General features: G+C 47.6%; 1 protein-coding gene across 1 annotated transcript in view; it reads right to left on the bottom strand.

The window, feature by feature from the left end:
- Positions 1-9,832: 9,832 nt before the first annotated feature.
- The window catches only part of PARM1 (prostate androgen-regulated mucin-like protein 1), a 57,769-nt gene continuing 39,687 nt past the window's right edge, over positions 9,833-27,914 (bottom strand). The window contains exons 2-4 of the mRNA XM_054029642.1: positions 24,516-25,328; positions 16,703-16,781; positions 9,833-13,714 (exon numbers count right to left, since the gene is read on the bottom strand). Of these exons, the coding sequence (XP_053885617.1) occupies positions 13,630-13,714; positions 16,703-16,781; positions 24,516-25,328 (977 nt within the window). The 3' untranslated portion in view covers positions 9,833-13,629. The remainder of the gene's footprint in view (positions 13,715-16,702; positions 16,782-24,515; positions 25,329-27,914) is intronic.

Genomic DNA, 27,914 nt, shown 5'->3' with positions numbered 1-27,914 from the left:
TAATGCACAAACATCTAGGAAATCTAGACGTGTGAGAGAATCCCTAAAGGAATTCATGATCATATTTCCACGCCTCAGTGAGCATTAGATTGGCATTATGCTTTGCAGACCTGGCCTTGACGCTAATTTCTTCTGACCTTCTCAGATGACTATTGTGGTCCCAGTTGCATTTGTTAAACTCACTTTATGAAAATAAGAGATCATGCATATATTAAAGGAAAGCAGCGAATGAAACAATTATGCAAATGGAGCAGGCTTTGTTGTCCCCAGAACGCTTGATTTACTGGCGGCCGCTGAGCAAAAGCGAGAAGTAGAGCCTGCATCGATAACCGTGATTAACTGAAAGCCTGAATGAAGTCCGTGGTGGCTCAGATCTGCCTGATACTATGATGGCAGATGTGGTTTATGTGAAATAACATTTGGCGAAGTGCTGACAGGCTGGGGGACAGCAGGGCTATCTGTGGGTTCCCATTGTTATTCCTGACCTGGAAAACAAACAGCTGCTTGACAAAGGAACCAGCTATCTTCAGTATTCCTCTTTAGCTGAAGATTTAGATGAAACTGCAGCTATTTTTTTCCACATGATCCTGCCTCTGCTTTCCAAAGCCTCCCCTATCTCTGAGCACCCAGTACACCACCTTGTGAAGTTGCTGGGAATTGGATAAAACCCTATCAGGAAGCTTTTGCACCCACGCACTTGCATTGATAAAACCGACATGAGAGGGTGGTTTCTTCACTTGCTGGAAGGGGCCTCTCTTGACGTATCAACAAAGGACCAGAATTTGTTTTTTCTGGGCAGGAAGGAGACCGTAGGGGCCTCGGTTCACAATGCTTTGGCAGCTGTGGATACAAGCTGTCGATGGCTATTCTGGCTAGTCGTTTCTCTGCACCAGATCTTTGTCACTGTTTGAGTGCTGTGTGCCCCGTCTGGTCTCACTAACACATGCCCGGGTAACCAGGTCTCAAAACCAACCAGAGAGAGAAATTAACAGTGGGGGTATCAAAGGTTGTGTCTCAAGGTTCTTTCCCCCCAGGGCCCCACTTGGGGTGAAGGCAGGCTCCTTGCTTACCTCATCGTTACCTTGTTACCTGGGTGATGGCACTCCGATGGTCGAGTCCTGGGGGGGTAGCCCTCGGGCTGTGCCCCGTAGCAAGTCTGTGCCCTCCTAGGGTGGGGAGTAGGAAACGGTCCAAGTAAAAAGTTCCAATGCCCATGAGGGGCTCGGGCCCCTCCTTCGCACAAAGCAGAGAGGAGGCCATTTTTCAGGTTCTGCAGAGAGTCTTGGCTCCCACCGTCCTGCCAAGACTTAATCCCGGGAGTTTTAACAAAAGAAACAAACTGACCCCTTGTCTTTCCTCGGCGGGCTCAGGCTGGGGGCACTCTCGAGCCCTTCTCCAGGGCACAGCCCAGTGCCCTGGACAGGTAGTTCTAGCTCTGCTTGTTTGGGTCCTGCCCCCGTTGGGCTGGGGTCTGCCCCAGGCCTGACAAGCCACACAGGTGCAGCGGGTGGGGGCTGATTTGTTCTTTAACCCCTTCTTGACTGGTGGGGGGGTTACCTGCCCCATTGCAGGGGGCAAGGTAAGGGCTGAGTCACTCAGATAACGGCCCGTCTTTGTTTAACGTACCGTTCAGACAACATGCCAAGCAGTAGCTCTCGCCCCATACGCTTAGAGGTGACCAAGAGAGAATCTCCGCCCTTGTATACTCGAGTGGGCTTCCCAGTTCCTATTTAGCGGAGTGGGAGTTTAGCCATTCAGTTCAGTGGGACCATGACTGGGCTCTGAGGTCTGGATCCTGCGATCACTTAAATGCAGGAGTTGTCCTATTGAATTCAACGGGACTACTCATGAGTGTAAGTTAAGCACTTGTATTGCAGATTCAGGCCGGAGTCTGCAACCTGAGCATTGCCTTGATTGCTTTTCTTTAAAGGATTTTTTGTTTTATAAGCTGAAGTTCTATCTGAAAAAACCTGGCCACACTTTGTGATGGCTTCAGACTGAACCGACACCGTTGGCGCTTGAGTTACCAGAGGCAGCCTAATTAAAGCTGGCGTCATCGGACACGCAGGCTGATTAAAGCTTCGCAAAACACTTATGGAGAAACGAGTTAAACCGATTACCTCTGATTCCACAGATAGGTGTGTGTTGCTCAGACCCTGCAGGGGCAGGAGACGTCAGCTGATTGACTGTGACTTGTGGTAACCAAGTCATTAGAATGTACAGCAGGTCAGGGAGCTCCCTTGTGTGCTACACTGATTGCGCCCAATACTCTGCAGTGCGGTGTACTCATTTGACCACGTCCTGGGGCTTAATATTGTAGGACAATATTTTTTTCATATGGAAAGAAGGGTGTGACCAAGGGACCTTTTGGTGCCAATTGGCAGAGGGCAGGGGGTGCATAAGGGTTGCAAGGATCCCCAGGCCTGGTATCTGCATACTAGTTTGCCAGAGTGTGTCACATAAGGTCTCTACTGAAACTAAGGGCATGGCTACACTCGCAGATGTAGAGTGCCGGGAGTTAAACCAGCCTTTGGAGACAGCAGCAGGGAAAGCGCTGCTGTGTGTTCACACTGTGATTGTGGAGCATGTCCACACTAGCAGCTCTTGCAACACCACAGAAAGCAGTACGTTGTGGTGGCTATCCCAGTGCGCAAGTGGCTGCAGCGTGCTTTGGGAAGGGTTTGCAAGGCCTCATGGGGCAGACACAGCATCACATGATGCAGGTTTCCCAGTCCCATTGTTCCATGGGCATCCTACTAGATTGCCAGCTGCTTTTCAAATGAGGGGGTGGGGAGTTTGAGAGGGGGTGGGGAGTGTGTATGTGGGAGGAGAGACAGTGTGTTTTGGGGGGCAGAGTGTGTCAGCATGCTGTCTTGTAAGTTCAGACAGCGGCAGGGGGAAGGGGAAACCTCACACACACACACACACACACACACACACACACCCACCCACCCACCCACCCACCCACCCACCCTGCCTCTGCAGCAGGAGCATTCCACAGTAATGTTTGCTGTGTGTCCTGCAGCAGATAAGCACGCCGGCTGTCAGAAACAGAGCTTTGAAAGGGGATATTCGCATACCTGCAGCCAAGTTTAAAACAATGACCAGAGTGGCTACTTGACTTCAGGGGATGATGGGACGTTTCCGGAGGCCAATCACAGCGCAGTAATGCAACACGTCGTCCACACTGACACCCCAGCACTCAGGCCAGGGCACAGCAAGCTTTATGCTTCTTGTGGAAGTGGATTACCAGGAGTGCTCCAGCCGCGGGGTCCGGGCACTTTAAGTGCCTTGCCAGGGTGGACACCTCAGGAGGTAGGGCCCCCAGGACTGATTTAATGCTCTCTAACTTGCAAGTGTAGCCAAGGCCTAAACCTTTGTCGCAGTGGTCATTGTAATCCTAGCGAAACGATGTGCGGACAATGCTTTAAGGACTTACGTAGATATGCTGAAAATTATATTCTTAAGGTCCATGAGTTGGGACCAGTCATTAGAAGGTGAGAAACTGGTTTCTTGCAGGTAAAAGATGTCTGTTGGTCCACATTTGAATTGAGTGTTGTTTGTGCTGCAGGGAATGCCCGTTTACAGGCTGAGCAAAATGCTAATTAAGTGATTGCAAAGTTCCCCCTGGAGAAAAACACAAGCAGTGCGGGATAGCTTGAGCCAATGGATTTTTGGCCTGTAAGTGTAGGGACCGTGACCAACTTTGCATCTGTCCACTGAGGAGGCAGGAGGACAGCATGAGTGGAAGATCATCGCCATGCCTGGCTGGTATGCTGGAGGGATTTTGGGTTTGCTTTTGCTCTATATGACATGACAATGTCTTATTAGGTAAGCTTGGTCTCTAGTACGTGTATTATGATTTTATTTGCTACATAACCCTTTGTTTCTGCTGGCTACCCTTTGGATCTCTGTTCTTTGTTCAGTAAACTTGTACTTGCTTTCTCTGTAAGCAAATGTAAGTACTGTGTGTTAACCAGAGCTGTGTTCTATGCTTAACTGGTAAGGGAGCAGAGGATCTGGCAATTCTGTGCATGTCCAGTGGATCGGGGGCTGGGCACTCCAGGGAGATGCTTGGAGGACTCAGGGTTGGTGTGTGCCCATTGCTAACCTGTACAGAGACAGCAGGGCCTGTGGGGGCCTGGAAGGCAGAGCTTGTGTTGCCGAAGGCTGGTGGTGGTGAGGAGCGGACCCCTGGCAGGCACAGATGAGGCTTCCTCACCCAAGGGCAGATGGTAGTGAGGTGCCTCACAACCCTGGGTCACTGGGAAGCATCACAAAGAGTTTTCCAAACAAGCTGTTTTTTAATAGTCCCTGTGATGGGATGTCCACCCCAAACAAGGCCTGAAGGGGTAAATTAGGCCAACTAACCTTAAGCTGCACCTGGAGGAAACCTAAGGAGTGCTAGGGCCTGATTGCAGATGAAGTCCAGCTCGGGGGAGGAGCTGCGCAGGATCTATAAAGAGAGGACATTGGCAGGCTGGGAGAGGAGACCTGTAGTTGCACTCCCTGGTACAAGGGGGGAGAGCAGGAAGCTGTCAGGGGAGAGTAGGAAGCCATCCAGGGAAGGAGCAGTCAGGGCTGGAAGATTAATGCCCAGAACTGCTGGGTTGAGGGTCCCTGGACTGCAACCTGCTGCAGAGGATGGGCCCGGGTCCCCCTACCAGCCACTGGGGGAGTGGCACAGACCAGGTAGTAGGGAGCTGACCGCCTGGGATGGGGTTTGCCTCAAAGGACTTGCGGTATCCTGGAAGGGGGAAGAACTTCAATGTGACTTGGCTGGAGGGCTAAGCTATGAAGAGGAAAGCGCTGCAGCTCCAGGAGCAGGAGTTGCTGTGGAGTGAGTGAGGGGATTGATGTATTGCGTAACCACAGGGAGGGGCCTCTGACCAGGTGACAGAGCTAATTCCCCAGATGAACAGCAAGGAGGTACTGCTGAGCAGTCCCCAGAATAAAACAGGCCTCACTGGGAGCTGCTGAATCCCTGCTACTCACTGTACTCAATGGGAGATGTGGGTGCGCAGGTTTTAAGGATCAGGGCTAGCTTTAAGGATCGCTGCCCACTGACCTGCTGACACGTTTGCCCCTGCTGATACAGTCTATTTCCCCCCCTCCCCATCACTCCAGGTATGAAAGAGGTGTTGTGTCTGTGCAAAGTCAGAACAGCTGGCGGGGGAGTGGGGATAAGATTCCAAGTTTTTAGTATAGAACAGCTGGAGGGCAGAACTGGCATTACAAATGACCCGTATGAAATAATTCATGCCACTGCTGCAGGAAGGAGAGCAGCACACCTGAGCAGCTGCATTGTCTAATTGGCTGATGGAGTGATAACAGGAACCTACGTGTCCTCATCAGACATGCTGCCGGGTTCCTAACTGAGATATGTGCCAATGTCAGTCAAATTCTGACAGCAACAGATGCCACCCAGGTTTGACGCATTGTAAGCGCAGAGATGGGTATGTGATGGGATGCCTACTCCTCGCATGCTTTGATTGTGTCTTTCTTATCTCAGACATTGCATCCCCTAGAGAAATGAAATCCTGTTTACCCATAATTACCTTTAATTATCCAGGGAGCTCCATGCTTCTTGAAATATTATGTATGGCTTCTAAAAGCAAATCTCTCTGGATACCCCAAATAACTGTAACATCAGAGGCAAGATGGAAATGTAGAGGAAATGTACGAAAGTGACCTAAATAATCAGGAGAAGGTGCCATTTTCCTGAATATTTCACTTTTTCGTTTCTTATTTTGGATGTCTATGAAGTCCAGACTCTTCTCTGATTCCCAAGCTCCTGATGGATGGCTGAGTAGAGACTCGGTTGGTTTATGCATCTACTGCGTCTGAGCTCCTGGGGGGCTTGGGTCAGAATTGTGCTGGGTACTATTCAGACATAAGCCCAGACCCCAGCGATTGGCTCCATACAATCAGTAAGAGATGGGTAGGAGAAATAAGACCTTATCCTTACAACCCTGCTCCCATATTACATTAGTATTTATACCTCTGAGGAATTTAAATATATATATATTTTTTAAAAACTAGGAGGTGTGAAAGGAGAAATTGCCTCTTTTCCCCATAGGAAAGGTCTCCGTGCATGGATGTGACATTGACAGCAGAGTGCATGCTGGAGGGTCACACTGGCAATGGAGAGATGATCTGCAGTTTGTTCTGCAGGATCCCAGACTAAGTTAAAGGGACCCTGTCCACTTAATCACCCTTCTGTCTGAATCTTCAGCTACAGTTGATGCAAAATACAGCAAATGCAGCTGGTTTGGAAAGAGATTGGCCAGGATGACGACATTCTTAGCTTATTTTGCACATCCGAGAGCCTCTTGTGGTGGTAACCTAGTTATTTTTATCACAGTAGCACCTGCAAAAGTCTGGGCTGGGGAAGGTCCCAGACCACACTGACAAATAAACTCCAGCTCTGTGAGATGCTGCTCACAGGAGATTGTGCAGATGTTCACCATACGTAGGCGTGTGCCACTTGTCTCCCCCTGGCAGGGCTTCATTATGCACATGGGTCCCGCTAGGTTCCTTTCGGTTGGCTCCTTCTTGATTGGGATGGGGAGGGGGAGAGGGAAATAAATAGGGGTATTTCCCAAACGCCACCCACTTGTGGCACCAAATGAGAGATCACTCGTGGTAAATTGTGCAGATCTGTGACTCTCACCCTCCCCCCAAACCTTTTTTTTTTTTAACCTGAGGGATGAGTCGTCAATGTGTACGTTTAAATGGTCATCACACATGTTTGAGAGAACCTCTCCCTGAGCTGAACGGGGCAGTTCGCACTCCCTCAGAGGTCGTGTTCCAGGCATTCTGCACTCTCCTCTTCGCTTTGATTACACTCAGGTTGTGTTTCCAAGGCTTTCGCTGCAAACAGAACAGCTAGAGACTTCTTAAAAATGAAAACGGAGATTCAGAAGAGGGCCCTACCTTCTGAGAGGTGCCGTTACAGCATTTAGGCCCATACCACCTGTGTCTGAGCCCCTCGGAGGCCCTGGTTGGGATTGTGCTGGGTACTGTTCAGACATAAGTCCAGACCCCAGTGATTGGCTCCATCCAAGGCAGACTCTTGTGCCCAGCCAGAGCCAGTGGCGCTCCAAAAGAATCTACTCACCCAGCTCTGGTTACAGGGTGATTGATACTTGTCACTGTTTCTCTTGTGTAGTCAGTTTCCTTTGTTTCATGTGGGCATTTCACACAGCAATGGGCAGAGAGATTCTTTTGGGGTATTTTTGTAAAACCACAAATAATGGCCAGGCTGGTGTATGACCAGTTAGAGCTGGCCAAAGAGCCATGGGCACTTTGACAAAACAGAAGCGTTTCAGCTAAGTTTGAAAAATGTCACCCAGCTCTACGATAAATGTATTTTAGCCAACTAGATTTCCGGTTGTCCCCTTAACTCTAGACATGGTGGAATTCCGTAGGGCATTCAGCATTTCGTACTGAAGATGCACAATGCAGTGTGCGTGGGGAGAGATGCTTTAAAGAGTTTGCAGGATGTTAAAGGACTTGATGAACAGGCACTGAGATTGGGTTGAGTTTTGGCCTTGTCTACCTGGAAACCCATTTCAGGTGTGAATTTAAACAGATACAGTTATACCAGTCCAATATGTTTGTGCTATCCTCTGATTCTGAAATAAGTGTTCTCAGGACTTCCCAAGTCACATAAACAAAACCCCGAAAAGCCATTCTTACAGTGAAGTAAGTGTCCACACGGCGGGATCATACCTGTACAACTGGTAAAATTTCTCCACGTAGACAAGGCCTCAAGTGACCCATTGTAAAGCAGGTTAGTAGCCTGCCTGTCTTCCGAAAGCATCTAAAGGGAGGCAGAGCTCTTGCTGCAGCTGCTTCCTCCAGATGCTGTGTAATGAGGACCAGGTGTTCACTTGGATGGCAGTTTCTCATACAGATTAGGTCTGCGGCTGCCTTACTGGCTTAGTGTTTTCCAATTGCTTTGAATGTGGATCCCTTAAAGTACATTTCAGAGGCTGTTGGTGGTCTGTGAACCAAAGGCCAGCTCTATGGGCTATCTGCTGCAGCTGCCTTTGGCGTGGTGGCTTATGATTAGGGCAGACAGATTCATAGATTCATAGATTCATAGATCCATGCTAATTCAATGGAGCTCCAGACTTTATTAGTTCATATATCACCTTCTTAAATTGTTGGGAAGCGAATGGCTGGAAAGTCACACACCACAGTTTGTACTTAGCTATGGTGTCTCCCTCTTCTTCAAGATCTTACCCCGAGGTGAAGAGCTAGGAACAATATGGTCCCCAGAAATTCCACAGCCAACTCGCCTGCAATACAACAGCCTTTCTTTTAGGACTGGTCGAACCCCCCACATTTTAGTTTCTGCCCAAAATTTTGAAGGAATGACAAATGTGAGCTATGTTCAAAATTCTTCATGGACATCTTCAGGAGAAAATTCAAGTCAACATGTGTTTGTTTTCAAATGGAAAAATTCCACATTGGTTTTTGAAAACCCAAGTATTTCAGTTTTTGCCTATCCCATGGGACAACTGAGTGGAGAGTAAATGGAAAGGGAGGAAGTTCCTCCCCATCCAGAAAACCAAAAGTTATAAACCACAACAAATTTCCAGTTCAAAACAAAGCAATGGTTTCACTTTGAACATTTCCCAGTAACATTCACTGCATCAAAAAATTTTCATGAAAGTTTGACTCTATCCAAAGAACGCTTTGACCATAAATGTGACCAGCTCTGTTTCCTACAGAAAAATTCCATTTAGGATGTTGCCTTACGCACACAACAAAATGCTCCCTCTTGTACAGCTGCCAGTCAAAAGACAAGGCTGACAAATGCAAGAGACAGAATCACAGTTCAGGAGACTGGAGCATGGGTGTGAGGTTTACTGACAAGGGGAAGCGATTACTTGAACAGAGGGATTTTTGAAGGAAAGAGAAGTTTGTAGATGGCAAGGGATTTATTTCAGGTGTAAAGGCATAATAGAAAGCATTGGAAGGCAAAGGGAGCAGTGAGGAGAGTCAAGATAGGCGAGAACATAGGGAAGGGGGCAGGGTTCTAGCTGGGAGCAAGATTATGGATTTCAGAAGAGTGAGGGGAGATTTGATAGCAGCCTTCAACTACCTGAAGAGGGTGGGGGTCCAAAGAGGATGGAGCTTGGCTGTTCTCAGTGGTGGCAGATTACAGAACAAGGAGTAATGGTCTCAAGTTGCAGTGGGGGTGGTCTAGGTTGGATATTAGGAAACGCTATTTCACTAGGAGCGTGGTGAAGCACTGGAATGGGTTACCTAGGGAGGTGGTGGAATCTCCATCCTTAGAGGTTTTTAAGGCCCGGCTTGACAAAGGCCTGGCTGGGATGATTTAGTTGGGTTGGTCCTGCTTTGAGCAGGGGGTTGGACTAGATGACCTCCTAAGGTCTCTTCCAACCCTAATCTTTTATTTTTCTATGATTCCACTAGTGTCTGCTTTGCATCTACTGGATAACCACAATCTTCCTACAAAATGAGTCACCCTTTCTATTTAGTAAAAGTCAGCACTGAACTAGGCGGCAATGAAAATTGGTCAATTCTGAAATAGGGAAAACAGTTAGGGCCACTTTCAGCCTGCTAGATGAGGGTACAATTAGAAGATACTATCTTTACTTGTAGACTGAACAATTTGATCTGGGACTGGAGACCCAACCAGCGCAGAACCCAGAGATGTCGCTACAGGGAGTAACTCTAGACACTGCTCCAATGTGACTTGATTCAGGCCGGAGTCCTTGACTCCTCCCTTTAAAAATGTCACTGGGAACTGTACGGAAAGAAGCGCAAAGTTAACACACTTCAATACAACATGGCACAAGTTTTGCATGACTTTAATTGGTGTCATTGGTATATCTTACAATGAATGTGGTTATGATGACATCAAATATCCAATTGGCTGCACTTAAATCTTCCCATTCTTTCCCCAACTGCCCCAAGTAAAAATGACCACCGCCACAGACTGAGTGTTGGCTCTGCCATCTGTTGCCTTTTTTTAATAAAAGCAGCCTTACGGATCCATTCATTGCCAGAAAGCTAGAGGCAAAAGGTGAATCTGTGCAAATTATCATCCTAGCCTGCTGGGAATCCCTCCTCCGAGGCATCGGGGAAAGAGGGATATACTAAGGTGGGGCTGTAATCCAGGGCAAATCGGAGGAAGGAGAACTAATGAACAGCTAATCCTGCTGGAACTAGGAGATCTCGGAAGCTCCCACACAGACTTCAGACAGTCCTTGCTGTTTTCGCTGGTATCTCATCAACCGGTCTTATTACTGATGCTGTGGTTGTGACATCTCATCACATGACTGTGGCTCTCCCCAGTAGGGCATATGGGGGGCCTGTATATGGTAACTGCTTTTGATAGGCCAGCAACTGGCTACTTGGATCGAAAGCTCTACGAGGCAGGGACCTCCTAGTTATTTTGTGTCCGTAAAGCACAATGTCCATCAATTGGGTGATATGAAAACTACTGGGAAAAGATCTCTCGCCATTAAACAAAAAATCCTATTGGGAGATGGCATAGTAGCTCCCTTCTAAAGCCTCACAACCGAAACTAGGGATGAGATTTGTCCAATGCTGAGCTCCTTTGAATCTGCTAATTCCCCAGCTCTTTCCAAAGACGATTGGAGACGCGCTACTCTTTCTAAAGAAGTTGATGAACTTTTCAGAATTTTTTTGGCTTATGATGTGCTAACTTCTGCAGTGCAGGTGGGAGGGACTGAGCAAAACAGGTGGTTTTCTCTGAGCAGGCCACTTCTAGCCTTTGATCTTGAATTGTTTGTTTCCTTGACACACTGAGACATTCCAATGACGTTGGATGCACCTAACGTAACTAAATGAAAGAGATTTAACACAAGGAATGTGGGAAATATAAAGCAAATATAATCTTTGTGGGTACCAAGAGACGATAGGGAGTGTGGTCTAATGGGCAGAACCAAGGCGATAGACTTGGTTTCTTTCTTGCTGCCCCATTTGTGACCGGGGACAACCTCCTGGGTGTTTCCCCAACTGTAATGGGATAACACTTACCTGTATCAAAGGGGTGTGTGTGTGTGTGTGTGTGTGGGGAGGCTTAATTAACGTATATAAAGCACCACAAGATCCTTATTTGAAAGATGCTATAGAAACACAATGTATTTTTAAGCAATCCGTAATCTATATCTTTAGGGTACTACAGTAGGAATCGCATGTAATGGTACAGAGCAATAGTAATGGCCCCAACAAGGGTACCTTTCTATGATTTCTCACGTTGGACCAAATTCTGTTGGGAAAAGAGGCAACCTTTTGAACTTTAAAGAGTTCTTCAGGCTTGGGAAAGGTACTTAGTGCCTCAGCGAAAAACAAAGTGGAACAGATTGTTAAGCACAAGGAGTTAACACATGCTGGTTTCTCATAGTCCTTTGTATGTATGTTTTTTGAGGCTGTCAAAGCAGTTTAGACCCTAAACCTCACAACGCTCCTTAAAGTGATGCTAGGTAATTTCTTATCCTGATTTGATGGCGGGAGACTGGACTGACAGCATACATTCCAAGTGTCCATTAATTTTAGGTACTACTACTTTGGAGGGCCCAAGGTGAGCCACCCAAGTGCTCTGAGGCGGAAACTCTTTCTTTTTGTTCTGTGTCTATACAGCACAATGGTGCCCCGATCCATGACTGGGGCTCCTAGCGCTACTGCAGTACCAATAATTAATAGTTCTTGACTGGTTTTCAAACATGGTCTGTGTTCTCCGTATAGGTGACTTTTATTCCCAACAGCAAGGCCCCTGCACACGTTTCTCATCCAGTGGAACTACCACCCCTGTAGCAAAATGTCCCGCTGCACTCAAGCAGTTACCTGCACCTTCTATTTGACAAAGAGAAGTGACAGCTTAAAAAGTAAGTTTCCATCCAAGCTTATGTTTTGGGAGTGCAGGTCTTGGTTTACCTGTCAAACTGGTAAAATGGAAATGCATGCCAACCACTATTGTAGCTTTGATGAGCTAATGCATGTTAACCTAATGATACTGTGCTGGCTTTTTAAAACAATCAAACTACTCTGAAAAAGACAAGGTTTGGAGTTTCATAAGTCTGTCGGATCATGTGCTCCAATGTTATTGTGTATTTAAACCAGCCAAGTCTGTTTTGATCTCCTAAATGAACCCATGTGGCTTTGTTTACTGGTAGCAGTAGCAGGATTAGTAAACACAAACTTTGGATTAAAAATACTTGCTAGTTTTAGCAAATGAGCTTACCAGATAAAAATAACTGTAAGAAAATAATTCAATAAAGCAATATATGTAGCAGATGACCACACTTCTATCTCAGATTCTGTAAGCTATATTTGTTTCCTTACAGCACTGGTGATCTGTCAAGTTTCTTTTCTGTAATAAATAAAGACACCCAGCCTTGTTCACACAATTAAAAAAGAAAAGGGAAAGGTCAGGGAGAGAGAAATGATTGAACTGGGTTGAAGATTTGCAGCAGCGAACAGCTATTAAACATTAAGTTGAGACTCTCAAAGCAAAGCATCCCAGGGGTTAATTTCAAAGAGAGGTGTGTGCAATTCCCATAGACTGTTTTAAAAACCTCCACCACATCTTCTAATTTGGGGCCTAATTCTGCGATCTTTACCTCAGGTTAAATTGTAGTTACTCATCCTAGCAGCTTAAATGAAGGGAAGGGCAGCAGAACTGGTTTCGCCTATTTGCAGTTTATTTGGGGTATAACCATATTCTTCACTAGCAGCGGTCAGATCAGAGGAAGTGGTGTTTTGAATGTGAATGTTGCGCTTCATGGAATCTTACATTGCCATGGTGCTGACAATGTATGGGTTCTCTCCTAACGTTTCACCCTTCCAAAAAGAAAGTTCCCAACTCCTGCCGGCATTTCTGCCACATGCCTTCATTGCAGCAGCGGTGGTACCTTTGTCGCCCCTTCCTGCTTATCACTAATTTTCCACTTCAACGTGTAACACGTCAGTGTGTAAACCTGCCGCCCACCATGACATAGGTGGTGGATTTAACCTTCAGCTGACTTTATAATTATAACATTCTGAAAATGACAGCCTGGTAAAGACGACCAACAATAAAAGCATCCGTTTCTGGCATGACCCTGCTGAGTTTTCCTTTTCTCTACTTCCCAGCCTCCTGGGTAATTTGTTTTGATCTTTTGGTAATAAACGATAGAAGGCCTGTACTGCACTGCAGAGCTCTGACCAGAACCCCATCCGCTCTGAACAGACAGGGAAGATTAAAGAGAAATCAAAGGAACAGAAGCCGTACAGATGAAAATCTTTCAGTCATTACTTCCCATTCCCATCCCCTCACTGAGATTTAATATAATTTCCTCCTTAAAAGCGTAAACTCAAATTTATTGCGCTTGTGGAGTGACTGCCTTTGGTTTCGAGACCGCGATTGCAGTCTGTCAGCTTCAGTTTAGTCCCATTGCAGTTGTGATTCAGCATTTAGGCTTGTCTTAAAAGTGTGATTCCATGTGTAACAGAGGAAGAAGCAGCGGGAAGAGAAGATGGCATGGCACTGGAACTGAATGCATACCCGGCGACTTGTTGTTGTTCTACTGTATAAGCACTTATAAATAAGAACATTTATTTCTTGTCCCAATTAACTTTCCTTTGCTAAGAGTCGTCATAGAGCGGGTTGTTGTAGTTTCCCCAGGATCCGTAGTCATGGTCATCCAACAGCCTTCCATATGAAGAATGTCTGGGAGGGTGAGAGGGAGGGAAAAAAAAGTCTGGGATTAGTTGGGAATGGTTTAGAAACACCCTATTCCAGCGCTATTCCTATTCAGTGCACAGCCCTGTAGAAAGGATGCCCTCGTTCCTGCAGACATTGAAAAGCACCTACTGCTAAAACCCATCTCTGTAACCAGGCCCAGGGAACTTAATGTGTGAGAGGATAAATTGGTGGTATTTAGATCCCGATTAATTTTAGGCTACGGTTTTGATTCTGATTTAGATGACACCTAAATCACATCTCCGCTCCAGGTGCCTAAAATCTTTAATGATCAACCATCTGGGACAGCGAGAAGTCTAATACTAGCTGCTTCCTTGGTCCGGTTCAGGGACGCACTTAAAACACAGCTAGATCCTGTCTATGCTATAGGAATGATTTGGACTTTAATGATATCAAGGAACAGTCATGTCCCCTGACTGTGCATTGCAATACAATTGGGCCCTTTGATCAGTTAGTTTATTTCAGTTTGCAGTAGGCCCCATGCCTTCTAGTTTCTAATTCCCGGGGGTGATCGATGATTCTGTGTCGTGGTATGAATGCATTTGAGTGTAGTAGATGGTCTGTTGTTCCCCTGCAGGGAGTTAAAACCTTCCTGCTTTTATATAGATATTAATATTGCCTCTTGATCTAGAGTTAGGTGTGGTAGTGTACTAAGTGCTATGGATTTTTAATAGGGTTGTTTTGTTAAGCTCTGAATATTTAGTGGTCTGTGGGCTGGATCTCAATTGGGTGAGAAGAGAATGAATGCATGTTGACCATACTTTTTGTCTGTCTCTTAGTGATCTATGATGAAGCCAGTGCAAGGGGTATGAGACACTGGCTGGCTGAACACTGCAAGGAGTGAAAACTCAGTCACCTACCTAAATAAATTTGCTTTTTGACTCTGTTCCCATTCCTCTCCTGTTAGTTTGTTGTGAATATAAGAGCACATGAGATTCCTGTCCAGAATATTTGTGGAAATGATTTTTTTTTAAATGAGAATATTTGCAGAAAAAGTTTGTGTATATATGTGTGTAAATATGCAGGCTTTTCACATGCTTTTATAATACTGACATGGGCCTTGAACTCATCCCTCAGAGGCAGGAAAGGGCCTCTGCTCCTGTTCAACACTGCCTGGGAGACATGGTTATGGATGGGAGGTTGGCATGGAGCCCAATATTTGGATGTATGGAGGCGGGGAAGGAACTTGCTTTCGTTGACTGTTTATTAAATGCTGGCTCTTTGATATTTTTATCGGATGGGTGCATATGTAGCATTACAGTGGCATTTGGGATCCTGCAGTTCTGTTGTTGATATTTTAACAGAATGCGATTCGCCACTGGCAAAGTCCACATAAACATCGTGCCAAAAATGCCCCTGGAATGTAATTCTGAAATACCTTAAATCGTCTAAAACTCTCTGCAATTGCACCTGAGATTTGAGAACCTTCCTAGGGATCCCAGTTCATGCTGTGCCCTACATCAGTGCTTCTCAAAGTCTGGCCGCCGCTTGAGCAGGGAAAGCCCCTGGCGGGCCGGGCCACTTTGTTTACCTACCGCGTCCGCAGATCGCGGCTCCCATTGGCCGCGGTTCGCCGCTCCAGGCCAATGGGGGCTGTGGGATGTGCTGGCTGCCCTTCCCGCAGCCCCCATTGGCCTGGAGCGGTGAACCGCAGTCAGTGGGAGCCGCGTTCGGCCGAACCTGCGGACGTGGCAGGTAAACAAACCGGCCCGGCCCACCAGGGGCTTTCCCTGAACAAGCGGCGGACCGGCTTTGAGAAGCACTGCCCTACAGGAGCTGTGAAAACCTCTTTCAATTTCCAAAGCAGGACGTTCTTGTTCAATGCAATCTACTCCCTTCTTCAGCCACACTTAAAAGTTATTCTAGTCCGAGAGAATGCCAACTGAACACGTGACTTTCAGGAAATACTTGGCCAGGGAGGACTGTGTCCGTGCAAACAAGACATTCATTTTTACAGCAAGAATAGCTGGCTGTTGTCTGTTTGATTTACTAACCCATCTATTTTCTAGTGTCCCTCCATACCACCAGTGATAGCTCCGCACAGGACTATTTTGGTTGTGCCCAAGCCTGAACTCGTATGAATCACTATGAAGTAGTTGAAACAGAAACCTTGCTTACCTCAGTCTTAAATTAAACCCAATTAAAGATGCTCCGTGTAGGTTGTTCTTATTTTAAGGTCACAGATAGGGTATGAGTAAAGCTTGCCAGAGGGATAATTACTGTTTATGGTCACAACACATTGCAGGACTGGCTCTGGCATGTGAGTGAGGCCTTTGTAATGAGAAAAATGCCACCTTGTACCATTGAAAACTACATAAAATGGGATTGCTACAGCGTCTCCTCCAACTCTGAGCCTCTTTGCACTCAGATAATAGTGCGCCTTCGATTGCCCCCTAGCGCTGGTACAGGTGCACCAAGGGAGGCAGGGGCTGTGGTACCACTCACTGTCGGCTAACGAGCTTGTATCCCAGCCAGCCCAATAACGGCTGGACACCATTGTCAGTGGGTAGCTGCTTGGTGACCTTGATAAAATGAGCCAGGGCTCTTATTCCTGTGGCCAGGTGTCGACACCACCATTGCTACCATCACTGGCACTCGCTGGTCCCTCGTCAAGAGGCTGAAATGCGCGTCTGGCCCTAGATCTGGGCTCCCCGGGGTTGGAGGCACAGTGGTAGGCCAGCAGCGCACACAAGCTTGCATTGCCCTACTGCTGCTGGGGCTTGAGAGCAGAGCAGTCAGGCTCAGGCCTCTCCTGAACACAACAGTCACTGACGCACAGTCCAGGCCTGACAGCAGCACCAGGCCACCAGGACCGGCTCCAGGCACCAGCCCAGCAAGCAGGTGCTTGGGCCACTGTCGGAAGACAGTACACTGGGCTAGATGGACCTTTGGTCTGACTCAGTATGGCCATTCTTATGTTCATGGTAACTGTCCTTTTACCAAGTGGATGCTTACCTGATCTTAAGGTATGCTGCCACCCCAAACACCAGCAGCACCACCACAATGACCGTTACTGTAATGGCTGCAATGCTTCCTGCAAAGGGGGTGGGAGGGAAGAGGAAGAAAAGGGCATAAACAGATGTTTTAGTGAGGTCATAATTTATCAAAACAATTACCCCCGTCTCCTTCCGGCTCACTTGTTTGCAGTGCGCGGGTTAACACCACGCTGGCCACGTGTGGATTGCCTGCGCGTGTATGCAATGTGGTATTTGCTGTCAACCCCAGATGCCTTATTGAGAAGGAAGGTGGTTCATTCACTGCACATCTGAGAGACTATGGCCACTCCGCCTCACCACTAAGATCTGTCCTTGTTTGTAACTGAGGCCTGGATGTGAACGGGCACTTGCACTGTGGAATGATTCTGAAACGAGACTGCCCTTTAACCTAAGCTCCCCCTCCCTTCCCAAGCTGTCTGTTCCCAGGGCCGGTTCTATTCTAGGGGCTCTCAAACCGGGGGTTGGGACCCCTCAGGGGGTTGCAAAGTTATTACATGGGGGGGTGCGAGCTGTCGGCCTCCATCCCCAAACTCCGCTTTGCCTCCAGCATTTATAATGGTGTTAAATTATATTCAAATGTTAATTTATAAGAGGGGGGTCGCACTCAGAGGCCTGCTGTGTGAAAGGGGGTCACCAGTACAAAACTTGGAGGACCGCTGTTCTATTCCTATTCTTTACATACTGTAGGGTTACCATATTTCGTGCCTCCAAAAGGAGGACACTCCATGGGGCTCTGGCCCCGCCCCCAGCCCCGCCCCCGCCCTAACTCCGCCCCCTCCCCAAAGTCTCCGCCCCCTCCCCTGCTTCCCGCGAACATTTGATTCGCGGGAAGCCTGGGCAGGTAAGGGGGGTGTGGGGGGAGGAGGTGCGGCCTAGGCTGGCCCCCCCGGCGGCTCCAGCCTGGGTCGGCTCGGGCCCTGGGGAGCCGGCCCTGGCCCCCGGCCGACCACCCCCGGCCCACCCAGCACTGCCGGCCGGCCCCCGGTGGCCCAGCGCACCCCCCCCCGGCTCCCGGCCCCGGCGGCCCCGCGCACCCCCCCGGCTCCCGGCCCCGCGCACCCCCCCGGCGGCCCGGTCCCCCGGCCCAGCGCACCCCCCCCCGGCGGCCCAGCTCCCGGCCCGACCCCCTGGCTCCCGGCCCCGCGGCCCAGCGCACCCCCCCGGCGGCCCGACCCCGCGGCCCAGCTCACCCCCCCCCCGGCGGCCCGACCCCGCGGCCCAGCTCACCCCCCCCGGCGGCCCGACCCCGCGGCCCCGGCCCGGCACTGTGCCCCTGGACCCCGGCCCCGCGACCCCGGCCCAGCCCTCCCTCCCGATTTTCCCGGACATGCCCGGCTTTTGGGGATTTCCCCCCGGACGGGGATTTGAGCCCCCAAAAGCCGGACATGTCCGGGAAAATCCGGACGTATGGTAACCCTAACATACTGTAACTTTTACCTGCAGCCATCAGGCAAAGTGCCCGAACCAGGAACCTGATTCTCTCTGGTTTACACTGCTGTCAATCAGGAATGCCCCCGCCGAAGTCTGCAGAGTCTCACGGACACAAGCCTGCATGATGGGAATGGGGCCCTTAGGCTAGATTTTTCTGAAGAGTTTGGTGCCCATATAGGCACCAAAATATGTGGCCAGACTTTCAAAAGGGGCAGGCTAGGTGTTGAACTGGTAGTGGCACAATAGGAGCTGCTGTGGACTTTGGAAAATCTGGTGCTTATTTAGGCATGGAAATGAGAGCTGAGTGCTTGGAAAACGAGGTCCCAAGTGTTCATGTTGGGCCCTTGAAAATTTGTCTCTAGTTGTCTAGTTCCATCCCATCCAGGCTTATTGCTTTACTCCTGGGATGGGCTCATGTTCCTCACTTTAAAAGCCACGTGTGGCTATGTTCCTCTCGCGTGCGATGTTACTGTGTACACACAGCGGGGTTACGAGTGGTTGACGGTTTCCCTGCTGAAGGAGGAAGCTGTGGCACAGCTCTGGCAGGCGAGTACATGCCGCCTTTTAATGGCTCAGTTAAAATCTCCTGGGGGGGTGGGGGGGGTTACAAGGCGTGAATAAACAGGTTTATGGCTGGATGAGCCCTCAGTCCCTGACAATGCAGAGTCACTGTTTAGGAGCTGCCCTCAGAACTGATCTCATTTAAATTCCCAGGGGGACAAAGAGGGGAAAGTTTTCAACACTCCTTCAAGTTACAGGTTTATTCTTAAGTAATGAGCTTCTGAGGCCAGTGGTTCTGCAGCCTCCAATAACGTATTCACCAGGCTCCAGGCCGCCGGGGCTTCCTGACAGTTATTCAATGGTGCCTGTTAATTGGCTTCACCTTGCAGCCCCTCCACCTAAGACTGCACTGCCAAGGCCATACTGATTCCACTCCGCAGCCTGCAGACGCTCGCTGGACAAGCAGCACTTTGGACTGGTTTCCTCTCAGCACTGCTATTAGCTGAAGAAGACTGTCGGGGTCAAACGAAGTCTTCACTTGCTCCCTTTAATGCTCTTGTCTGCTTGGTATGATAACATTTAAGGGGGCGGGAGGAAATACGTGCAATCTTTGTATTTCCTTTGCAGCAGGGAGATATTTGATGAGAGTTGGGCAGCTTTATATTTTTGTAACTGTGATGCTCTGGTAAAGGCAGCCGAATGGATTTGGATACAATAAACACAGCAAACACTGGAAGTGTGTGTGCGCTGAAATACTGACCCTGCACTGTGCAGGTCACAATCTGGCAGACAATGAAAATATGGTACATGGGTGTGTTTTTTTTGTTTGTTTGTTTGTTTGTTTGTTTGTTTTTACCACCTTTAAGATAAGTATCAAGTGCCAGACTTGTGACTTCATACTCCCAACCCGAATGATCCAAAAACAATCCACAAAAGCATACAGTCTTCTGCCCAAGTAGTAATTACCTTACAGGGAAATGGTTTTGCTTATGCAAAAACACTGTTCAGGGCTTACAGAGCGTGTTAGACAAAACTTTAAGAGCTCAGAAAGGTCCCCCCGACATACAGTGTTTTTTGGTTTGTTTTTTTAATAATCTCTCAAAAATTAGGGCCAAGATTTTCAGAAGCCACTGGCGACTGTGGGTGCTCAGCGTGAGACATGCGGAGGGGCCTGATTTTCAAAGGGCAGGAGATCAGCACTGTCTGTGCGGTGCCGAAACTCTGAAACAGACTCACTGGCTGCTTTGAAAAATTTTGGACAAAATATCTAACAAATAAGTGACTTCTGCCGACCTAAGATTTCTCCCACAGCTCTTCAAATCTGCCAGCCCCTGCGAAGTCTCCTCTCCACTTCCCATTCTACCTTACAAAGTTTCTTCTCTGCTCTGTTTTTCTTTAGGAACTCCTCTCTTCTCCCTTCCATGGCTCCCCTGTCCCCCTCTTCCCAGTGCTGGGAACAAAGATTCCTCCTTTGAGAAAGAGGGAGCAAGCGTCTGGCACCAGCTGTGGATGGGTAGAGGGTCAGCACCCAGCTGAGACAGGCAGAGCTCGGGAAATGTGGAAGTGGCCATGCCAACGCCCATGACACCATGGTTAGTTGGGTGTCCTATTTTCTACACTGAAAGAATTAATTTTTACCTACTACTGCTCAGGACAGCCAGGGCTTCCTTCTGTAACGAGTCGTCCATCTTACTTCAGCCTCTTAACTACACTCACACAGCACCTTTCAAACTATAGACTTTATCATTGCCCTATGTTGTTTTAAACAACCCCTCTGCCCTCATTGTCATTTTGTGGCAATGCTGTTACTCTATTTTACCAGGATAGTAACACTTCTTCCCCCCCCTTCTCCCACATAATGGGCACACACCCACTGCCAACTGCGAGCCAGCAGCCACTGCCGAGATCCATTTCAGGGTGTATCTCATTCAGCCACCTTGGCTGTCCAGCACCAGGAAATGTCTGTGTGCCGATGAGAGATCACTCATCACTTCTGGTGTATGGCACCTCTGTCCATACTCTTAACCCCAAAGGACACCAGCTGCAACGATGTTTAATGTCAGCTTCTGAATATACTTTTTTGATGACACAGGAGGAAAATCACCTCTGAAACATGGCTCCAGATCCTGTGGTTCTAGGATCTTGAGACTCTCCTACAGAAAAAAACTGAGACTGCTCTCACTGGAAGACCCTTCTCATGCCCTTACACCAAAGGTGGGCAAACTACGGCCCACGGGACCCTCCTGCCCGGCCCTTGAGCTCCTGGCTGGGGAGGCTAGCCTCCGGCCCCTCCCTTACTGTCTCCCCTCCCCCGCAGCCTCATCTCACTGCACTGCTGGCGCAATGCTCTGGGCGGCAGGGCTGTGAGCTCTTGCCGGGCAGTGCCGCTGCAGAGTCTGGGCCTGACCCAGTGCTCTGTGCTGCATGGTGGCGTGGCTGGCTCCACCGGTGCTCCAGGCAGCGCGGTAAGGGAGCAGGGGGTTGGATAGAGGGCAGGGGAGTTCAGGGGGGTGGCCAGGGGTGGGGGTGTGGCTAGGTGTCAGGGCGGTCAGAGGGTGGGGAACAGGGGGGTTAAATGGGGGCAAGGGTCTGGGGGGCAGTCAGGAAGGAGGGGGGGTTGGATGGGGCAGAGGGGGGCAGTCAGGGGACGGGGGGGTGGATGGGATATGGGTCCTGGGGGGGCCATCAGGGAACAGAGGGAGTTGGATGGGGGAGTCCGGGGTGTGTGTGTGTGTCAGGGGGCAAGAAGCGGGGGGGGGGGGTCAGATGGGGGCAGGGCCAGGCCATGCCACGCCTGGCTGTTTGGAGAGGCACAGCCTCCCCTAACCGGCCCTCCATACAATTTCGGAAACCCGATATGGCCCTCAGGCCAAAAAGTTTGCCCGCTCCTGCCTTACACTACCCTTCTCTGTAAATCAATGCCTTCCAGCTTGGGGGGGCCGCAGAGAGACTGAGTGGACACCCATGTCCACAAAGCCAGCGTAACTGGCAAGTCTCATGCTGCTTGTCTGTGTGCCCTACGTTCAAGAGTAGCTACAATTAGCCAATGCAGTTAAGTGGAGAAGATACTGGACTTCTGCCTGGGGAAAGAAAACAGTCTGAGAATTCCTCCTATTAACTCCTTGTAGCTCCACTTAACCACGGAGACAGAAAACGCTTCCAGCAGCATGGCACTCGGCCGGCACTCAGCCTTGGTGGGGGAAACGACAGGCTGAGGAATGAATGTTGCCTTTAACCTTTGAAACTACCGTGATTTGTACATAACCATCCCACCAAAATTTCAGGTGGCTGATTCAAGGTGTCTCTCCACCTGTACTGAGGAGACATGGGGCCATAGGGGAGGATGAGTAGGGATGTCTGCTAGCAAAGCGGAGGAAGCACATGCAGTGGCTTGTGCTGGTATTAAGCATGCTGGTATTAAGCAAACAGACTGTCTGCCTGTGAGTTTGTCTTGCAAAACCAGCAGAACTTGTATCCATTACTTTAAATCCCCTCCCAACATCCTATTCTGTTTTCCCCCAAAACAAACCCATTAAGATAAGAACAGACCCTTTCTACCCCAAAATAGCTCGTATGCCCCATGAAGATGCAGCCTGATAGTACTTTGATCTACGTTGCATGTATGAAGTGGTTTTTACTGCACTCTCACCTGTAGCCATAACACTGTCATCCTATACCATAAAATACACTTGGGTGCAAAGGCTGGGCCAGAGAACTCATAACTTCTTGTTTTACTTTACAGGGCTTGATGAGTCAGCCGTAACGTGCTGTTAACTCTCTAGATTTTGGCTGTTAGACAGAGATCGCTCCCACTTGTTCTGCTTGATGAGGGGGAAGAAAAGTTAAGGCCTAAAGGAATGTGATGAAATAAACAAAACATCTAGCGTCTGATTTTTATTTTTTTTAAATATGAGTTGGGACTAGATGGCACAACTTCAAACAACTCCTGAACTTTGGGGACTTTTGCATCCAGATCTGTATTCCAGTTGTGCCTCCATCTCTTCTTTCTTTATACAGTTGGGATGGTTCACAACACATCTACTAATCTCTAGTCTCCGTGAATAAGCTCTTTGGTGCTGTAATGCAGGAGAGTGCTGAATTATGCATTTGAGCACTCGACAAATGAGATGCTGTTTATTTGTGTCTTTATAGCACCACTACTTCCTTGCCCTCTCTTAAAAGGGTCACTTTGTATCACAACTCACAATCATCCCTGTAGCTGATGTTTAATGCTATGGAATATGCTGCAGACACTAAATTTAATCAGAAGAAAAAATACACACTAATACATCACAGCACTGTAGGGCTCCCCCAGATTTCAGGGTGACGGGGACTGATTTTTCTCTAGAGGTATCACCTGCGCGTACACTGCATTTTATTCAAAATTCAAGGGAGCAGGAGAGAATTCAGTTTGGCAGAAGTGCCTTTATTTTGTTGTTTTTTCCCATGGTACTTGGTCAAAGTGAATGATCCTGACTCTAGCTCCTTGAACGGTGATGGCTCCAGCCCTTGGAATAGGCCAACCCACCCGCAATGAGACTGGGGGGGAAAATGCCACCAAACAAGTTTGAAAGATTGTATAAAGCTTGCTGTAGCCTCAGTTTTAAAATGTCTCACTCTGTACATCAAGTTACCGGATTAAACAGAATGCCAGGTATGGAGAGGACAGGAAAGAATCGGTCTGAAATGAGTAAGGTCGCCCATAATGAAGGACATTGAGATAATATCCTGATCATGGGAATCCACATTGATTCACACTATCCCTGGTCTATTCTCACACTAGCCCTTCATAGGGCAACTTGCCATGCTGACATCACCATATGTGGTGTATGTACGTACACACAACACACCTTTGACCACTTTTCAAAGATAATGGATTAGTAGGTGATTATATCTGATCTTCCAAACATCTAAGATGCCATTAAAAGCCTGTGGCAGAATGTTGTCGTGTTATTTCCTCCATAAATGGGGAATTTCCCTTGAGCTCTGGCATTGACTATATTTAATCCTGAACCAATGATTTGTTTAAGGTCCAATACTTCATCTATCAGGACGAGAAGAAGTTGTATGCCATTAGAAAGCCATGAATTCTTCCATTTTTCTAGCAGGATAGGGTACTTATCTAACCATGGCAGGTTGAGATTTCAAACCTTAAAACTGTGTAGAAAAGTTATTGGATAACTCTCAGAAAGGTTTCTAAGTTCACTGGCCGTGGGGAAAGGGAAAAGTGTCCATTCTCATTAGAAAATGCGGCATCTATGGTTAGCAGATCTGTTGTGGTCTCCTAGTCTAGAGTGTAGGAAGTGAAATTCTTATTGAAACTTAGAGCTTGGTGACAGGTTTCAGAGTAACAGCCGTGTTAGTCTGTATCCGCAAAAAGAAGAACAGGAGTACTTGTGGCACCTTAGAGACTAACAAATTTATTAGAGCATAAGCTTTCGTAGACTATGAAGTGGGCTGTAGTCCACGAAAGCTTATGCTCTAATAAATTTGTTAGTCTCTAAGGTGCCACAAGTACTCCTGTTCTTCTTTAGAGCTTGGTGTCAGACCTGTCAGAATATACCCAGTCATTGTTATAACATCTTTCTATGAAGGGATCACAGGTGTAGAGGAGATTCATAATAAGGCAATACCGTGTGATGTACATAAAACACAGCTGTAGCTCCTGGGTGACTTTGTTAATATTACAAGTAACATGACAACACTTCCTAGGAATAGATGTAAGTGTTCTTTTTCTCACCTCTTTGCCTCCCCCCTAAATGCCCCCCAAAATAACAGGAGAAATGAAGCACTAAAGGTGACAGCATAAATCACGCACATACTAAAATCATCTGCCTCACCTGAACTTAAAGCACGCTGGACTTCTTCCATGGTGACTCCTGTGGAGAGAGTGGTGCTATCCATGGAGACGGCCTCCGTGACCGACTTGGTTGCCAAAGTCACTTGAGATGTTTGTCTGATCACTGGGCCTGATGAGAGGGACTCTGGGGGCATCTTTTTAGTAGAGGCATCCTCTGTAGCGGGGGCTGCTGTGGATGCGTTTGGCAGCTGGGTTGTGTGTTGATTTGTAATGGTGGTCTGTCTGGAGGAACCTGCCGATGACGACGAAGACGAGGTATTAGTTAGGTGAGAAAAGGTGGTTGCTGGGGTCTCTTTGGGAGGGGTGGCTGTATCTGGAGCTGTTGTGGGAGGGGTGGCTGTATCTGGAGCTGTTGTGGGAGGGGTGGCTGTATCTGGAGCTGTTGTGGGAGGGGTGGCTGTATCTGGAGCTGTTGTATTTGTCAGGTTGGAAACTGAAGTCCCAGAGATGTGTTCTGTGGCTGTTGATTCTGACCCAGTGCTTGAGGACGGTGACGGGCTGGTGGCTGAAACATTTGCTCTTTCTGTATCTGAGGCAAGATGTGTAGTGGTAGCTGACAACTCTCTTGTGGTGTCTGAGGAGATTGTGGTATTGCCCTGTTCTGCTGGTCCTGAGGTGACTTTGTCTCTTGAAGTGGTCACTGTTCCTGCTGTTGTTGATTGTAGCTTGTTTGCTGATGTACTAGTAGCAAGGGTGACATGGACAGTTTGAGTTGATTCTGATGCAGTGGTATTTCTCACAGAAGGACTGGGAGAGGATGTAGTTTCTGAACGTGCAGAGTGAAGACTCAGTCCTGAGGAGGAGAAGACACACAAATGTTAACATTGGAAAATTGTTGTGACAAGCTGCACTCTGAGCACACAGCGAAGGGTTTGGAATGAGTGGCCAGTCAGTTAGTTTTACAACAGGCAAACATCCCTTTCAAGGATGAGTGAAGTAAGGAGGATTTCAGTTACCACTGAAATAGACGGTACAAATGAAAAATCATGTTGTAAAAGTTAAACTATTTTTGTGCTTGCTTCCCACTACATTTATTTATATCAAATTGGGGGCACTTATTCAAATAGGCTGTAATTTAACTCAAACACGGTTGGTAGCAGGACAATAACATGGCACTGAGTAGTAGCCTTGGGAAGAGAACTTTGTTCACATGAGTGATATCGGGTTACACCTTAATATCCAGGGTGGCTTTGTGTATGTTACAGACTGTCCTATAAGGGTCCTTCTACAGTAGGACAACAACCTGTTTAATGGCTGTCAATAACACCTCTCTTGGGTCCCTGGAACTATTATCTGAGGGTACATCTACACTACCGGGGGGGAGTCGATTTAAGATACGCAAATTCAGCTACGTGAATAGCGTAGCTGAATTCGACGTATTGCAGCCGACTTACCCCGTTGTGAGGACGGCGGCAAAATCGACTTCTGCGGCTTTCTGTCGGTGGCGCTTACTCCCACCTCCGCTGGTGGAGTAAGAGCGCCGATTTGGGGATCGATTGTCGCGTCCCGACGGGACGCGATAAATCGATCCCCGAGAGGTCGATTTCTACCCGCCAATTCAGGCGGGTAGTATAGACCTAGCCTGAAACTCAGAGCTGGTTGAAATTTTCAAAAGTAAAGAGGGGAAACAATTGTTTTCTCTTCTGACCAGCACCTAATGGAATGGTTTGATTATTAGGACACACCATGCCAAACACCGTTTTCCATTGTTAAGGAAAGTACTAGCAAATCTAAAGAGTTTTACCATGTCTTCTATAACTGTATTGAAAACAGCCTGGCCCCAGGTACGCTAGCAGCCAGCGATTGAGGCCAATGGGACCTTCTATTGATAGTCATTAATGATGGGTCATTTTCCTGGTGTAGACAGACCCCAAGAAGAGACCCCTGGATCCTAAGCTAGATTCTGAGCCATTGCAGCAAAGATTGACAAAACAGCAGCTATATTTGGTTACGCGAGAGACTGCACTATTTTGATTATTTTGCCTCTGTTTTTATTCTGAGACCGTCTTCCACCAGAATGTTTATGCATCCTACTTTCCAGAGTTGTTAACCATCCTTAGGCGAGAAGCTCTTTTAAATGAACCATAGCTGTATGATATGAAGTATAATTAGGTTTGGAAGGATTCGATTTTTTGGTAAATGTCAGTAAACGATTTCTCAGTACACAGGCAAACTGATGAAAACATATTTCCACTGATCAAAATGTACAGATAGGCAAAGTAAGAAGTCTGTATCACCACTGCTGCTCGCGCACCAGCGTGAGCATTACAGTTTGATTTAAGGATATTTCCTTTGTATATTTTGACATGGGATGTTGCCAATTTAACTGTTATCAAGCTTTAAGTTTTTGAATCTCAGCATCTACGGTCATTAAATAATTGTCTGATCCCCCCCATAATTTCCCAGAGCTGTGAAAATTTAAATCTATAATCAAAAAGTATTTAAAAATAAATATTAACAAAATAAATACTCTGCCAATCCTAGGTATACTTCAGTAAACTTAGACCAATGTTAACTAAGCTATGAGAAATAATTCATTCCAAGTGTAGGATCAAAATATTGTGATGACCGTAAGAATGCTATTGCTATGTTGAATCTATTCTCTCTGGAACACAATCACTTAAACTCAGGGCAGCAAATTATCTATTGAAACATTTCCTTCTGTTTAAGGCCTGAAAATAGAGACATCTTCCCCGGCTGCTTGCATTGTCTGCCCACTGCAGGTGAAGATGGACAGGCTTAGTTAAACTGAATGTTATCACTTAATTTGATTTTCTAGAGACGCTTTTTTCACTGGAACACAGAAGGTACATCTACCCAGCAAAAAGAACCTCATGGCAGCGAGTTTCATGGCTCGGGTCAACTGATTATAAAGCAAAACAGAAAAGTCCTGTATTGCATTTTGCCAATAATGCAATATTTAGCCTCCTGCTCGGTATACCAGGAGTACTACATAGGGTGACCAGATGTCCCGATTTTATAGGGGCTTTGTCTTGTATAGGCGCCTATTACCTTCCACCCCGTCCCGATTTTTCACACTTGCTGTCTGGTCACCCTAATACTACACTACATGCAAACTCACCCATTCACTCATCTGCACACTGAAGAAATATTACCATTCATTTCTAAAATCTGCATGTACTCCACTCCAGCACTCCAATATTACTTTGATCTACAATGGCCTTTCATTGAAGCTCTGTCGCCTTTGACCTGTCCTTCACTGGCTTATGTACAGGATGGATGCCTTGTCACGGCAATAGATAAGCAAACGACACAAAGTACTGTACCCAAACATCTTGCCAAACTGAATTGCAGCATTAGCCATGGGTTTAACATCTCTACCTTACGATGCTGGCTTGTTTCTGATTGCATCAAGGCC

Source organism: Malaclemys terrapin, chromosome 5 (genome assembly GCF_027887155.1).
Source record: "Malaclemys terrapin pileata isolate rMalTer1 chromosome 5, rMalTer1.hap1, whole genome shotgun sequence".
Taxonomy (NCBI): domain Eukaryota; kingdom Metazoa; phylum Chordata; order Testudines; family Emydidae; genus Malaclemys; species Malaclemys terrapin.
Note: the sequence above shows the minus strand (reverse complement) of the source record. Positions and strands in the feature narration are given on the sequence as shown.